Source organism: Dermacentor andersoni, chromosome 10 (genome assembly GCF_023375885.2).
Source record: "Dermacentor andersoni chromosome 10, qqDerAnde1_hic_scaffold, whole genome shotgun sequence".
In the NCBI taxonomy this organism is placed as follows: domain Eukaryota; kingdom Metazoa; phylum Arthropoda; class Arachnida; order Ixodida; family Ixodidae; genus Dermacentor; species Dermacentor andersoni.
Genome location: NC_092823.1, coordinates 102462514 through 102479229, shown reverse-complemented (window position 1 = coordinate 102479229; position 16716 = coordinate 102462514). Strand labels below are relative to the sequence as shown.

At 42.6% G+C, this 16716-nt stretch overlaps 1 protein-coding gene and 1 pseudogene across 5 annotated transcripts in view; both read right to left on the bottom strand.

Moving 5' to 3' along the window:
• Window positions 1-16716, bottom strand: part of LOC126544548 (calcineurin subunit B type 2) — a 49099-nt gene that overhangs the window by 23816 nt on the left and 8567 nt on the right. For 3 of the 5 annotated variants that reach the window (XM_055077693.2, XM_050191896.3, XM_050191897.3), the window contains exon 2: window positions 7019-7058. In XM_055077693.2, the coding sequence (XP_054933668.1) occupies window positions 7019-7058 (40 nt within the window). Of the gene's footprint in view, window positions 1-5696; window positions 5835-7018; window positions 7059-16716 lie in introns of all 5 variants that reach the window. The other 2 variants (XM_055077695.2, XM_055077694.2) reach the window with 1 other exon arrangement.
• On the bottom strand, window positions 4176-4324 carry LOC126546432 (U2 spliceosomal RNA; annotated as a pseudogene).

Genomic DNA, 16716 nt, shown 5'->3' with positions numbered 1-16716 from the left:
TATAAAAACGCGCCGATCTGACATTTCGCCAGTCTGCTTTGGGGATGATAAACGAACGCCGAGCAACTCCCGGTTTACTCCCGGTTACGCATCCGGTTTACTGTATGTCACTTTTGGTTCTGTGAACTGTGGACTAAATATTTGCTTTCCTGATTACTGTTTAGAAATGTAGTTTGAACTGATGTTCATTGTTCATGTTGCTATTGCACATAGTAATTGTTCAACATTGCTACACCTGTTCTTTGGAATTGTCACTTTCATACTTTTTCTAACATATTCACATCCACTGCTTAATAATGCTAGTTTGTTTTGTTGCTGAGGAATCGCATTAAATTACCGCCCTTTGCTTGATTTCATCAGCCCTTTGTCTTGTTCACGACAGCAATTGGCGAAAGCCAGGCACCAGATTCCACCCCCTTATGCCACTACTCGGGAGGAGCTAACGCAGTGACTCCGAGTCGTGACATGGCGCTGATAGCAATTCTGTTTATTGCTCATTTCCTACTTTTTCTCTGTTTTAGGTGGTTCATTTAGGTCAGGTTAAGCTACTAATAGTAAACCTTCAGCACTGGTATCCGACAAAGGTGCTCAGGAAGGTCAAAGGAGCTGTGACAGGAAGGGCGTAATGCTTTAGGAACCGCTATTTTCCATTTTAATAAAAAATTGGAAGGGTGTGCCAGTAACTCAGTATCACGAACTTCCCGAATGGCTGGTGTCTGGAGGTTTGGTGTATGACCTCGTGAGCGAGATGTAATAGAAGGGGTGCCTCAAACATAGCAGGAGAGAAAGCGAGCGAGTGACCTTTCATGAGAGATTGTAGGCCCACTGCTGCACACAGTGGAATAATATCAGGCTCGCGAACATTGTCTTATCGCATTCACAAAGTGTTGCAGCACCCATTTTGAGGGTCGTCGTGCTACCAGTGTCCCTTTGGTACACAATTTATGTGCGGTGAACGCAGAGAGAGGTCACAAAGTGTTGAGCAAGGCAGAAGGCGTGCCTATATGTACTTCGAGGCTCTAGCACCCTTCTCTGCCAACAAGAGAAATGCAGCCGTCGATCAATAATTTAGACTCAACGGTGACCACCAACAGTCTGAATAGTTGGGAGTACAAAATACTGAATTCGTAAGAAAATAAGTGACCTTATTCTACAAGATGCCCCCAAAAATATGTGCAGTCTTCCCGTATCGTCACTTTTGGGCATATCAATTTCGCGCGACTAATGCGAGATGCATCAGCATCTACGAGCAACGGCATTCTTGGCCCAGTGCCAAGCACACTATCCTATCGCAGTGCGGAAACGCCACTGCCCGTTGGCGTGTGGGGTGCTAGTGGCGCAAACGAAGTGTTCCGAAAGTGAAAGTATCTTCGAAAGTAATTGTCCAAAAATACAGCCCAACGTTTTTCGACATGCACATAAGCTTGCCTGTGGCCTAGGCAGTCCATGGCTTTGATTTTAGAGCAATGCCTTTTATGCTACTCCTTTTAACGCTTTTCGCGCTTCATCAGTGGTCTGTGCGCTGCTCAGCTCGCATTATCAACGGGATCAGCCGGCCATGAACAACGGATAACAGTTTGGGCATGGTCATTGACTACTACATAGACTAGGGTCCTCTAGTTTTGGTTTCGAGGAGATGCCGGCGACATATCGAAATGAAAACATTGCTGTTTCTGCTTGACTCAGTGGCCAAATTAGCACACAGTCACGCAGTCGAAGGCTGAATTCTGACACAATGTGTCCAAATTTGCGGGTGTCGTTATACATTAAATCTATGGGGCCAGTGGTAAAGCTGTGGAGCTGTCTGAAAAATTAAGTGTTTTCGAATTATCGGTCACCGGCTATATCAGTGTCAGTATTTTTCTGTGGTGTTGAAGTCCGAATTGCACTGACAAGCAAAGCAAAAACTCATTTGTGAATGACTGCAGATAAGAAACTAACAAGAACAATAATTATACTGAACCTAGCAACCAATTATAAGCACATTGGAACTGGCACAGGCACACCACAAAAGAACAGGCACACCCCACGAGAACAAAAAGAAAATGCTTAGAAAGTGCACAGTACAGTAGAACATCGTTGATACATTCCCGTTACGTACGTTTTCCCTGCACCAACATCCGCAATCGAGTAGACAACAAATGGCACAACAGAGTTACGCTCATTCTTCACCAGTTCATATTTCTACACCAAATTTCAGTACGTCGCCAAACTGCTATAGTATGATATGTTTTCCCGCCACTAGATCCCATGTAAACAAGAATATGCGCGAGGCACGCATGATCAAGAACAGTATATAGCTGCCCGCCACGGCAGCTTCACTGCAATACTCGCCCACCCATCTCACGTGAAAACGCCGGCCGCACTCGGTTTCTCATTCAGTACCAGCAAATCTCCCAGGTCGTCGCACGAGCCGTTTGCAGCTATTACTGCCGATCCTATTGCGGTAATTAGCATCTTCGCCTATCTGTTTCACAGCACGTGGTGCCATCCGAAGCATAGTGCACGCTTTTAATAGGCGATAACCAAAATGCGCTGCCGTTCTCTGCTGCAGACTGCGATCGTATACCTTCTCCGGCCGCTGGATCCCATCTCAACAAGAAAAGGCATGTGACAGAGAACAGCATATAGCTTCCGGTCTCGCATGAAAAAGACGGCACGGAGTTTCTTATTCCGGTACCAGTACATCTCCACTTGGGTCTTGCACACCGCATTCACAGGTATCGCTGCCAAACTTAATGCGATAAGCATCTTCACCTGTTTTACAGCGCATGGTGTGTAGTGCCATTGGTAGCGTACTACATGCTTTTAGTAGGCAATAATCCAAACGTGCCGCCGTACCCTGCTACAGGCGATGCGTTGCGATGTGGGCATCACGTTTTGCTTCGGCAGCATCTGGCTTCACCCACCAGCTTGATTTCTTTTCGGTTTCCCGTCGCCCTCTTAAAGGCTAAACCCCATGAGCACGATTTTGTGCGTGACAGCAACGAGCGACAGATCGGGTCATCGCGTGAACAGATCGCTCAATCTTGTTGCACGATCACTCGGTTCTGCAAATCTAGAATTCATCGCTCATTGCCCGGAAGTGCTATGAGCAACTAGCCAATAGCGCGAAGCCGGAACTGGATGTACATAACACGCAAGTACTTCTGATTGTCACACGGGACGAGCAAACGATTGAATTTTTATAAATTCAAGGATAAGAACCTACTGCAAGACTTTCAGAAATATTTTATGCTGCTTTTTACAGTAAAACACATCAACTTAAGTTAAAGAAGCACACGTCACGCTAGTTTCGGCGCCTATACTGCTGCCCTCATACCGGCAACACTGGGGAGACTTCGCTTGAAGTCTTCGCTTGCATGGGGTACGACTTGTATGCGACGAGCAAACGCGACAGCCATCTCCATTGGGTCGCCTATCACGGTCGCGTGCAAGATCGCTTGCGTGGGGTTTATACTTAAAGCGCCAAGCAATAGAAAAACATCAAAACACGTCTCGGGCTGACGGAGCACCACTAGCTCGACGCATGTCAGCGTTTTGTGCCACAAAGATCTGTGCAACATTTTGCATTATGTCGATATAAACAAAAGTTGCCAATTTTACAGTGGAGCTTTTGGAAGCTCGCTTGGCTTCTCTTGATGTGTGCTGCTTCGCTTAGCTGGGGAGGAGAGAGAGATGAGGGAGAGTGAAAGTAGAGCATAAAAGTAGCATTGCGCAGCACAGCACAGCACAGGAACGCGGCAAGGGTGGGTGGAGCATAGCGGGGGACTAGGAGCGGCGTGCACGCGAGCGAGGAACGCGGCCCAGATGGGTGCCCTCTCCTGTGGCGTGTAAGGCAGGGTGGTCAGGCGAGGGAGGAGAGGTTCTCCAGTGGCAGCTAGGGTGCCTCGATGTCCCCCTCGCCCGCTGCTCCGTACAGATTGAAGACAACCGTGGCGCGCTTACTACGGCGTCGGCCACGCGAATTGCGGACGCCGTAGTAGACGCCTTTGGCAGATGCCATATGGATGCATTGCCGGTGCCCATGTGTCTTGTGTGTGGGTTGGTACTACTTTACTGGCCTTCCCCCCGCTTCGCTGGTCTCTGGTGTTTGCGATAGCAGAGCCACGCATAATTTTTTACAGCGACGCTGTATATAGCTAGTTTCCTGCGGATCGATGTCTATAGGCCAAAAACCGTGGGCCGACCCGCAGTGGAGATGAAGCAAGCACTCCACCAACTTGCAAAAATAAGTTTAATATCTTAGATCCAAACACTAATACTCGTATCAGATTATTAAACTGATAAGAACAGATAGTACACTTTGACCCTTGTCGGCCATGTCTACGTTTGCACCGCCCTCTCTTTGTCGGCATTCCAAGCGCTTGCGTATTTCCTTTCCTTACTTGTGCTCTCCCGTGGTGGCAGTCCCGTCGAAACGTCATGTGTGTCTAGTTTCCTCTGGCTTCTCGGGGGCGTATACAAAAATCCTGGTAAATGAGTCTGTAGCTATGTTAAAAATTGTGCGTCACCTGTGTCATATGCTAAACAGCTTCGCTGGTCATCCACTTTCAGAGTGGAATGGCTCATGATTTTTAGCTACTTCGGATTCTACGTTTTCCCGGTTAGTATGTTTTTCTCGAGGTTTCTCCAAAACGTACGAACAAGGTTCTACCGCGCTACCTACTACTGCGCACTGCGTAAGTTCACAGGAAGATGGGGGCTTGGAGGTGGACAACAGTAGTCAAACTAGGAATGTCGCTGTAGCCAATGTTTCATTAAAGGAACTTCTATGTAAAGGCCCTCAGTAGGACAATTACCTAACTGTAATAACATTCTACTGCCTAGAATATGAACAAATTATGTTTGAAATGAGCACTGATTTTATCAATTTCATTACGGAATACGCTTACACCAGAATACCAGCGATGCCTGTTCCCGGATTTGGGGGAAAGCTAGAAGTGTTATTAGAGGTAGGTGAATACAAAAATGTCTGAATACAAATAGTAGGTCTCAAATGTCGAGTAGTGCACCATTGCTGCATACAGCAGGTGTAGTTATAATTACGTACTACACCTGTGCTCACAGGTAAAAAAAAAGAACTAGCTTGCTAACAGCGATAAAGCATCTGTCTTAAAGGGAGACTAATTGAAAAACTGAATCAGTTTAGATTGACAAAGTATTCTTGAACTCTGCTTTCACTGATTTTGCAGTAATAGGTTGACTATAGAAAAAGAATTACGATCAAAGCTCGATGTCACTTTCATTCTGAAAACCCAGGGCCGGTAGGTCAGTGTTGCATCACGAATTCCAAACTTTCTGCGTGTTTCTACTGTTGTGATTTTGGTATTGTGGAAGGTTAATTTATCAGCACAGATCAAATCATTTTTGTCTTTAGTGTCCCTTTAAACACAATTACTAGCCATCATTGAAAACTGCAGGAATAACTTCTTCACATCTTTAGAGCGTGGTTGCAAACAAGCTTTCCAACAATTAATGGTCAATGTGTGGAATAAAGCATTATCGAATACTGTATAACCGTTTGGCCACAACAAAAACAGAAAGTTGCAAGAAAAAGAAAGCCGCTGAAGGACTCATGCACCATAAACCCATGTAAAAGGGTCAGTAGCAAGAAACACTTCTGGTGAAAGACAAAAATGCTACACGACTGGACTGCCAAAGACATTAAGTGACAAATTACGAGCAACACTCACAGGTTGTCATGCAGGCTTCAGCCGCGAAACCAGAAACAAAAGTTGCATTATCCATCTTGTTCCTGCTTTCCTTCGAAAGCTATTTCATTTCTGATATTTTCCAATACATTGTTTAGCAGATGAAGGACACTAAAAAGACTAACAGCATTGGTGAAATATCTGGTCAGGTACAAAAATTGGAAAATACAGAATAGTTCTTATTTGATTACGAATGCAAATAGTGTGTAATATTCAATTCATATAGAAATATTTGCCCTATCTTAGTTTTTATTCAAAATTTAACTGTTGCGTTCCATTACATACGTGTGTATCACAACGATTTTCATGCTAACCACAAATTTTCCATGCTGTTTTTGTTGCTTGTAACATTGGCCTTCATTATAAGTTCGCTACAATGCTTTCCTTAAATGTAGTATAGCAAGTCCTGCCTGTGGTGTGTAACTGTGAGACCTCCTTCAGCCGGTCCTTTTATGTATCACTGCTGTTGTATCTATAATATAGATACCAATTTCTTGTTCACTATTATTAGAACAGTAGGTCTGACATACCAAAACTACAAATGGGCAATAAGAAGCCCTGCGGCAAAGTGCTCTGGACTAATTATCCCTTTTTTGTCCTCTGGTGCGAATTTGTTTTAATGAAGTGAAAACGCTATATTGCATACACCTGAACAAAAGTTGGGAGAAAAAAAAATCTGACGAGTTTTTGGCAATAAAAGGCTCTCTTATTGCCTAGCTAGTAGGTATGCGTCGTAAGCAGCATGCACTTTGTCTTGACTTCTTAATTCACAATCATAATGCTGCTAAATATGGTCACAGAAGACCATTTTCATGCCACCCAAAGCAGGTAGCATGCATTAGGCAGCAGGCTCCAAAAATAGGGCACAGCGGCCAAACCTCAGCATGATGGACAATTGTGAAATTTCAGAGACATTTATCAGCAGGTAAAATTTCACAAATTATGTATTATGCGGACACATTTCTGAAATTACGTTTGTTTTTCTCAAAGTCGGATATTAACTGAAAAGTATGATTCCTACTAGAATCATTAGACCAGAAAGGGATGAGAGCTGTTTCTCTGCACCTAATCGTCAAGTTTGTGAGCATTTGTTCATTCTCGCTGAAATTCTTATATGTTTCAAAATTGTCTAAATATTATGCTACGGCACAATGAGCTGACAGACACTGATTCAGGTTTTTATGATAGTGCTACTATTACTGCAAGAGAGGTTCACTGAACCACCTCTCGACATGTCAGCGACATGATCGCTGGTTTGAACTAAGGCAATTTTGAGAAAGTGTAGATCTGTTGAGGCAACTTACAGTTGGAGCACATCTCCATCGGGAGAGAGCTTTCGTTTCCCTGGAAAGAGAAGAAAGGAGCACAGTTTTAAATAGCAACAAAATTATGACCTATAATTAACCATTTCTAGCTGGCTGACTCAATTCCCCCCCCCCCCCAACACAGTGATTGCACATTCCTAAATCAGGCTGAGAAGCTTAACCTTCTAAAATGACACAAAAGAGACACCCTTTCATAATAATTTTTGGTATGAGCGGTCAGAATATGGGGGCTGCTTGCTAAAACTGTATGTAATGTTACATATATGTAATGAAAGCATGTAATACTAATGTCGCTTATATCTTTGCAACCCTACTACACACATACCTTACGTTGGCATCGTCGTGTAGAGGGAAAGCTACCACTTGATTATGGATGTTGTGTGCACAGATGGTGCTGTTGTTGTGCCATGCGCGACGCTATCAGAGCTAAATTTAGCCTCTCGCTTAGTGTTCGGTGAGGCACAGCTAGGCAGAGCGCTTGTCAATCCAAACGGGTGTGGCCGTGTTTGAGAGCGCTTACTCAACCATAGCAGGTATAATCCATCAAACTTAAACCTCTGCTCATCAGGAGTGCATCAGGAATACAAATGTGCAATTTGTCGCAGAATTGCACGGTTGCTCGGCTATGGCACCCCTGCATTCAACACATAGGGTGAAGAAATGGCTTGAAGAGACTGCGTGAGCAAGACAGAAATGCCAATCTGCACCCGCCACTTCAGACCATGCTGGGCCTACTATGAATAGCAAGTGAGCATGATGGCAAGATTAGGCAGTAGGACCCCCACGAGACGTATCGTAAGTTAGGCGTGTAAGCTTTGTATTGTACGCATGAATAAATTAAGTGCGTTTGGTTATGCCATTTCTTTACCGTAGTAGCCACATAACCTCACAGCAGTTACAAGACAAACATAGATCAGGTTAGGTTTTTCTTCCAGTTGTGCTTTGCTGTGGCTTACGAGCATAGGTTTTCAATGTAACCATAGCTAGCGTGCTCATGCAACGCAAGTCTATTACTTCAAATAATATGCACAATATAACCTTGTACCATCTGTCACTGCTGCTTGTTCAGAGGTATGGACAAAAGTTAAAACAAATTTCTTTTTTCTTTTTTTGCCGCTATAGCAAAGCAGCAGTGGTGGATAACAAATCAGCTCTTTCTGACAAACAGCTGTGCCTGGCACACTACACAGTGACAGTTACACACTAATAATTTGTTCAAAGATGCACCATAGATTGTTGTTAATGTCATGACACACAAAAAACAATACATTTACCTTGCGATCAATATATGCTGTACACGTTGGCACAACTGGTGAAAACGCATCCACAGCCATGCTTGCAGAAAAAATAAAGCCAAAGCAAATGCCATGAAGAACTCTAGAGCAAATATGACATATGGGTTGCCACGCTTCAGACTGAATTGTGTGTAAAAAATACCAGGCCTCAAATAGCGACCTATTCGAAGAAAGGCCAATCCTTTTGGCTTGCCCAATCGGGTGCTCTGTTTGTCGATAACACAAACTCTAAAGAATTCACATTAATTCGCCTTCTACGAGATGTGAAAGATCAGAGTGTAGCGATAACTCCACCCGATTGGGCAAGCCAAAAGGATTGGCCTTTCTTCGAATAGATTGCTGCTTGAGGCCCGGTATTTTTTATACACAATTCAGTCTTAAGCGTGGCCACCCATATGTCATATTTGCTCTAGAGTTCTTCATAGCATGTTCTTTTGCTTGCTTTCTTGAAGATTTTCACATTGGCTACAGAAGCTTAACAGTAATATGACATAACTTGATATTTCATTTTAATGTCAATTTCATTGTTCAAGTAATTAAAATGTCGTAGCTAAAAAAAACAGGGGGCCTAAAATAAAGTTGGCAGGAGTTTCGCTTTGCCAAAATGTTGCAGTTTGTTTCCCTCAGGTATGAAATATTTCGCCATTTGTTCTTTAGAAACAAAGCTTAACATGATAAATATCTGAGAGTGCCAAGCTCTACAAGAGTATTCAAGGCATTTCGGTAACTGTTTTTCATGTGTTAAGCATTCAAACGTTTGCTGGCCAAGATTTACACAAGTGGCAGGCACCGAAATCTGCCCAGGAATTACCAATTCGGGCTATTAACTCATTCCTTCTGTTTGAAGGAAGGCCAATCCTTGGGCTTGCCCAACACAGCTTTGTTTGCCAATCACACAAATTCTAAACAATTTGCCTTTTAACCCTTCTGTACGATTTAAAAGCTCAAGCTATAGCAATAACAGAATGTTTCTGTTAAATTGTTTTGTGGTATCTGTGTACTTAAAGCATATAGCTGCAACATGCTATTCTTTCCCACAAAAAGAAGGTTCACCTTATGTAACCAGTACATGGACTTTAGTAAGCACGTGCAAATAGTAATTTTGGAGAGACCAGATCGAGGAGTGCCAGAAGCAAATGTAATATTGAATACTTTTTTAATAGCTTTAGAATGGTGAGCAGCCATTGTCACCAATACTAATGTAATACAATGTTCACATCTTAGTATATTCCAAATTTGGCAAGCTTCTGTTGTTAAAGCGCACGCTATGAAAAATCCAACTCCCCAAGCGCATCATGCTCCACTAGAAAACTTCTCATGCTTGATATGTCTGCTATGGCCACTGGGATTAAGGTTGTGAGACATTAGATTTATGCCTCGTTGCATACAGTTGGCGATCCGAAATATTTTAAAAGCTACTTTAAAAATACTCATACTTATTAATGGTAACTATTTGATTCGTTGACTGAATCGAATAGGGCAATACTCCATTTGTTGTTCCCTACATTCTAGCAAAGCAGACTCTTCGCAGACAATGAAAGTGCATGGCGGCATCAAGGAAAGAATGTATTTATTTGTGGCTAGTTAGTACACTGCGGGGGGTAATTTTACGGCTGAATGCACCAAGGGCAATTGATGAGGACAATGGTTACCTGACCCTGAAAGGTCACAAGGTTACCCGACGCATCTTGAATTCAAAGCTGAATCACAAGGTCACAGGAGCAAATTCAAAGAAAAAAATCTTGCTCCAATATCCTAGCATGCCAGAGAAGTTATTCCAACAATACTGACTGATTGACTGACTGACTGATTGAGCAAATGACTGATGGAGTTTTATATCCCAAAACAATCCTGGCAACAGCATCACTGCTATGAAAAAAAACTTTTCGCAGACTTGGCCTGGACCTGATAATTCCTGTTATTCTTTCTTTTGGAGCTTCAACTTATGGCTTCGGTGTCTGCACACCACCATCTAGGGTTTCCATATCAATTTCCTTATGCTTTCTTTGCCTCCCTGTTAGTTGGCTCCCCTGCACTGTTCCAGAGACTCCTCAAAACTCTCGTCCACATTCTTGCCTCAAGTGAAGACTGGCCATTGTTTCTTTTCCTTTCCTGCATAATACATATTCTGAGAAAACCGGGGCTGTTGTGACTTGGTGGCACTGAGCAGCGATTCTCCAGGCTTTGGTTGCAGCTCTTGTTTAGGATGGTTCAGAACTCAAGGCGCTAAAATGAGATGCCATTCAATCAACCTACCATACCGGTATTGGTGCAGCTGCCACTGCTGCGGCAGTCAGTAATTCAGCAGATATCTTTGAGATAAAGATAACTTCAATAGGCTTAACCCCTTCAGTGTCAGGTTTCTTTTGCAGGTGATGCACCTCAAGCATCGGGTTTTTTTCTTGGATATTATAAAATGAACACAACAGTTTATTTTCGATTGCACAGAAATAAAAAAAATCACAGGATAATGGTAAGTGCTCTCTTGGTGTGGTCCTCGCATAGCCAACATACAAATGGAATGTCAAAAGGAACACGGCGGGACAGAAAAGCCGAAGCGTACTGGTTGGCAGTGATGCCGAAACGGTTAAGCAAACATATCAAAATAAGAATACAGTTGATGTCCATTAAATCGACCTTGACGGGACTGACGAAATTAATACAATTATCCAGTGCGCTGAATATATATATATATATATATATATATAAATAATGACACAACAAACTGCTGATTCATTTGGCAGTACTTGACCGATTTTAACATGGCCCCAAATCGAATGCCTGCCCTCCTCCACTTTATGTCCAAAGTACAAAACTAACACAGAAATGATATTAAAGCTCTAAGTACAAATCTATCGCACACCCGATTTTTGTGGCAAGAAAAGTGGGAAATATTTGTTGCACAATGGTGACCAGTAGAACAAGTGTGGTATCGTGCAAAAGGTACTCTGGTACGCAGACGATTACTCGATTCTCGTTCAAGGAAGTGAGTGCTCTCAGCCGATAGTAAACTTCTTTTGAAGCTTTTCAAGGAGCAAGGAATGGGGTTGATGTTCACATGCGAAATGATGAGAGAATCAAGATCATGTTTGCTGGAAGCACCAGCCCAGACCTAAAAAGGCAATCCTGGACTTCCGTTCCAACCGCTCGGAAGTTGGTCAAGAATGGTACGGCTCCGTCTAGCATAAGGAACGCTCTGCTGAAGTTGTGCATCCACAAAGTAGGCAACAGATTTTCAGGGCAAGTAACCAGGCTCTCATATCAGTGTTGGGGAAAATATTGCTCAGTGGTTTAAAGAAGCAGAAAGCAGATGACGGAACATACATAATTGAGGGGGTCCAAAACTAACAAGTTGGCTGCCATCCCGTACGTCCATGACTTGTCGCATAGGCTGACAAAAGAGCTTCACGCTATGGCGAACAACAAGCTCGGTAGAATTTGTTCGGCTGTATGCAGGCGTAGCGAGACATTGAGCAGCTGTACTACAGATGTAAGCAATCAGCCCAGCTGTAGTGTTAACCACGCAAACAAATTCGTTTCTTGCTCAACTTCAGTAGTGTATTCTGTGCCTTTATGTGGGCATATATATATATGCTGGCCAACCTAGCAGGTGTCTCAACACGAGGCTGAAATAACACTTGAATTCCACAAAAGGATCTACACACAAGCATTTCGCAATGCATACAAGAAACTGTAAGCCGCATGAGAAGTGTACATCTTAGTTTGAAAAACAATGTTCTCATGTAAGCACAAAGATCTAACGACAAAAGAGGTTGCAGAAGCCCACAAGATAAAGAAAAAGGGGAAGGGGTGTGTCAGCCACACCTCCCTAGCACTTCATGGCACTGAAGTGGCTTTTCTAGATGCAAGTCAACACGTGGCAGATTTTTATGTGTGTAAAACGCCAATAATTTTCTTTGTTTTACCTGCTCTTTTTGATAACGTATGACATATCCCATTTTTAAAGTTTGTAACCTTCTAAATAAGCCTTCAGTTGCCAGTCAACATCGTGTCTTGTCTCTTCTTGTGCCTTTGCTTTTGTCCTAGTGGTTCGTGTTCCGAATTAGCAATGCTGATAATGTTTGCTCACACAGATCTTCGTAGCACATAAACCTGTTAAAGAGACACTAAAGAAAAATATCAAGTCAGTCTTAAGTGACAGATTAATGCTTGAGAACGTCTGAGCTGTTAATATTATCGAGAACAGAGCTTTAGTAATCCAGAAATTGAGCTAAATGCCGGACACAATTTGAGACTTCACCAGAACATTCAAGTACAAGCCCGATGACGTAGCGACTCCTCATTATGATACTGTCACTAGTGTTCAACCACTCAAAATAAAAATTACTGCATAGCATTACAAGACTGAAGAGAATCCTACTTGTCAACTATCCGATTATTACAAATTACTTTTTGAGGTGTTGCCCTTGACAACAGTGTGGGTGGTCAAAAGGTTTCGTTTTTGCTCGACTCTGCGCTGCCCGCACTTTCAAGTTTCAGTAGTTTCGTTATCAGCTAGGGATGTGCAGGTTTTGCTGGCTCATGAAACTTGCCCAAACTGCAAGTAGCAGTGAATGAGGCCCATTGCGACGAGTGTCGAAGATTATGTTTATGATACGACGCACCCTTTCCCTTCCTTTTTCACACTGGAAGCTTTGTCTTGGCTTGGTTTCTGGCCAAGCTTTCATGTTTTGCACAAGAGACTGACACCGGCTGTCAGGTGCCGTTTTGCTCACCGATGACAGTAAAGGGCAGTGATGGCGTATGCAATGTTACAACTCTCCCGTCAGGGGCACGCAATTTAATTGCACTAGAGGTATGCGGACCCTTCAGACGTGATTTTCTGTTAAAGTGCCTTTTCCTGACATGAAACAAGTGTTGCGAGGTATCGGGAATGACATTTTAACAGTCCACGCTGACTTAATGTTTGCCTTTAGTGTCCCCGTAATTTAATAGTGCATTATCTTAATGAACTTCTGATTTACTTCATTTTCTTGATTTGGTCAATTCGTATGTGCCACTCAGTAACTGCATGCCGATTCTTGGGCAATCCTGTGGGTACGTGACACAAGAGGTGACAACATTCATGGTGCTTGTCCTAGCTAATGCCGCTTAACCTCTCTGAAACCAAAGTAATGTAATTTCCTGATCAGTCATCCTTAATTCCTACCTCATAGTATATAGATAGTAATCCTGCTGAACATACCACCACTTAGAAATATGTTAGAATTCATTTCAAATGCGACTGAGCATGGAACCGTTACATTAATATTATTTTGTCTTCAACTAACCACTCACCCGGTATGCTTGAGCAGACCATAAGACAGGCACCTATGCACTTGCTTAAACTCGCGTACAGTACACTTATTCGCCTTAAAACAGAATATGCTTCTGCGCTTCGAGAACCAACTGCACATACCTAACCAAATGACATCGAATTACTTCAAGATCATGCTGTCTGTCTCATCTTTTCAGATTCCTTGCGCTACTCTAGCGTAGCATTTTAATGCGATAGCGTTAAAGGACCTGTGTCACAAAGAATCCAGCATCAGCGTCCCGCGCTGATGGTCTTTGCACGAAAAATCATTCCATACCATGCATACCCAACCACGCAGGCCCTTCGTGTAATGCATAGAAGTTACTGAACTAAGCGGATTTTTCAAAGTAAAATGCATCAGAAAAATTGTAAAGTGCAACTTGCACACGACCTACAGACATGATAGCATCAGACTGTAATATGAATCTATGAGGAAACTTAATTCTGTTATGCAGAAACTCAGACAAACCCCCTTTTCCAGCATTTGTAACAATCATAAGAGTGGCGTGGCCAGTTACTGGCAACACCTCCAAATGGCGCTTGCATCAGTGCCCTGCGGCCCATGCAAGAGGCCATGTTTCTACTAGAACGCTTGCCTTCATGTATAGTGTTTGCGGCCAGCGTTTTCCTGTAAACATTATGATTATACAAGGAGCAGTTGCCGGGAAGCATGATAAGCAGTCGTGGATCTTTGAATGCTATCGCATTCCACTCGTAAAGGCGAAGCTTACGTGTCCTCCAAATGTTTAAAAACAATGTTCCGAGTTGTACCGTTATCGAAGCACCGTGAAGTCACTCACCCGAGTGAGTGATTTCTTGCACAAATTACACAATCATACATCTCTACTCAACAACTTTTAACGCGAGAGCATTAAGGGCCCCGTGTTGCAGAAAATCTGGTATCTGTATCAGCGGAGTTGTTCGCGAGTGAAAATTTCCGTACATATTTAAGTATATGTATATGCCACGCCTTGCTGTATGACATGCGAGATAAGTGGGTTATACTGCCCCAACATTCTATCACTAAAATTGCTTATACCTTGTCTTACATTCTTGACAAGGTTATTCCTTGCAATTTTGAGAACGACAGCCCACAAACAAGTGTCATGGAACAAAACTCCAACAGAGCATGTCTTTTTTGTTTAATCTTCTGACTTAAACATTAAAAGTGCGAAGCAATAACAGGAACCTGAAAATGATGAAACCTTTTGGGCAATGTTGTGCGCTTCCTCCAGAATCGGCACACACGAGGCCACGTTTGTACCAGAAAGCTCGCCTTCGTGCACAGCTTTCACTGCCAGCAATTCCCAGTGAACATTACAGTTACATAAGCTGCAGTTGCCAGGAAGGGTGAGCAGCAGTCAGGGATCTTTGAATGCTATCACATTCTACTCTTAAAGGCATAAGTGTCGTCCAAGTTATTTAAACTACCTTCAAGTATCTTTCTGCGCCGTGATTATTCATGTCAAGTGAGAAGAATCACTTGTTGCATGTCTTTCGCCCACTCATCCGCACCTCGAACCACAAATGAATGGAATAATGTATCATCACACATTGCAACTGAACATGACTTTACTAAATATCAGGAGTATTGCACAGCCTTGCCATTTAGTACTGAACCCATGTTATGCATGAATATTTCGGTCGTACTTGCATGTGTATTTATGTTGCTATAATGCTCTTGCCTGTACTATCTAACATAATTATATCTTCATATATTACCCTGTAGCTTGTTTTGCTGTAGCGCTTATATCCTGTAATCGTCTTGCTATCTTGTTTTATTTATAAACCATTCCTTTAGTGTATGTCCCACCTATGTAATACACTCCCACGAGGGCAACACAGAGAGGGAAGTCGTTACCTGCGCGGTACAAAAAAAAAAAACATTGCATGAGATTACACGCAGCATATGATCTCACAAACAGAATTGTTCGAATCACTGTTAGCTAACCACTAAAGTCTTGCTTCAGGGATTCCAACACGTGCACTGAACCTGCATTTTTTTTAGGTATAAATGGACAAAGTGGGATACGTGGACAAGAATGTTTCGGGATCTGCAGAAACTGAGCAGAACAGCCAGTCTAGAATGATGTGATCAAAGCTAACTAAGCGATTGCCCCATAAAATCTACTTTACATTTCTTTTTTATACTTTTCAATTCCTGTTCCCCCGTTCACTTCCCTGTCACACCTGCAACGTGCAATTTAACGTTTCCCAGAATGGTTATTTTTCGGTTGCGCTAGAACTTGTCAAATGAAGTTTGAATTATAATTTGGCTTTATCCATCTGATTCTTGGCCGATTCCCCACAGTGGGCACGAGTGATGGGTTGAAAGAATAACAATGTTTAGCCAAATGTTGCAACTTGCATTTCTCACAATGCATTTTTGTCATTACTCTTCCTGTATATGTTTATAAGCAAGGTTTATTTGCATCGAAATTGGCAGAGCATAGACCTATGAGAAATTGTATAGGGCACTTAGGTCATTACTATTTCTACGTGCTAGAAACAGGGAATTGGGGGGAAAAAGGCATTCCTTTGTGGTTGAAAATTGCAGCAGTGGCAGGAATTAAGATTTGTGCAGTAATTAAATAAGTTGATCAACTGATTTCAGTAAATTACTTTCTAATTATTATTGTTAGTGCAAGAATAAAATTGCAGACATGAACCTGCTCAGTGCTTAAAGGGGCCCTTGAACACCTTTCAATCTACCATCTTTCTATTGCACGTTACGTAGACGTTACGTTGGAGATGCTTCTAGCCTAGGTCAAAGCAGTGATATCAAAACATTTTACATTTTGAATACACAAACAAATCACTGCATCACTGCCAACCGTATCATCACCCAGCGGTGCTCTCCAGAACCCTCACTGACATAATGCGCTGCTCCGTGATCGGTTAAGAACCAAGTTGGAGATGACCACTGTATCGCAGCAAAAATGTTACAAATTAAGAACTGATATTTTTTTTTTTGCTGTCATCTTTATATTGACGCAAATAGATAGGGCGGCAAAGAAATCACTACAACCACAAAACTAGGTAGGGTTGCTGGCTGTTCTTCTGCA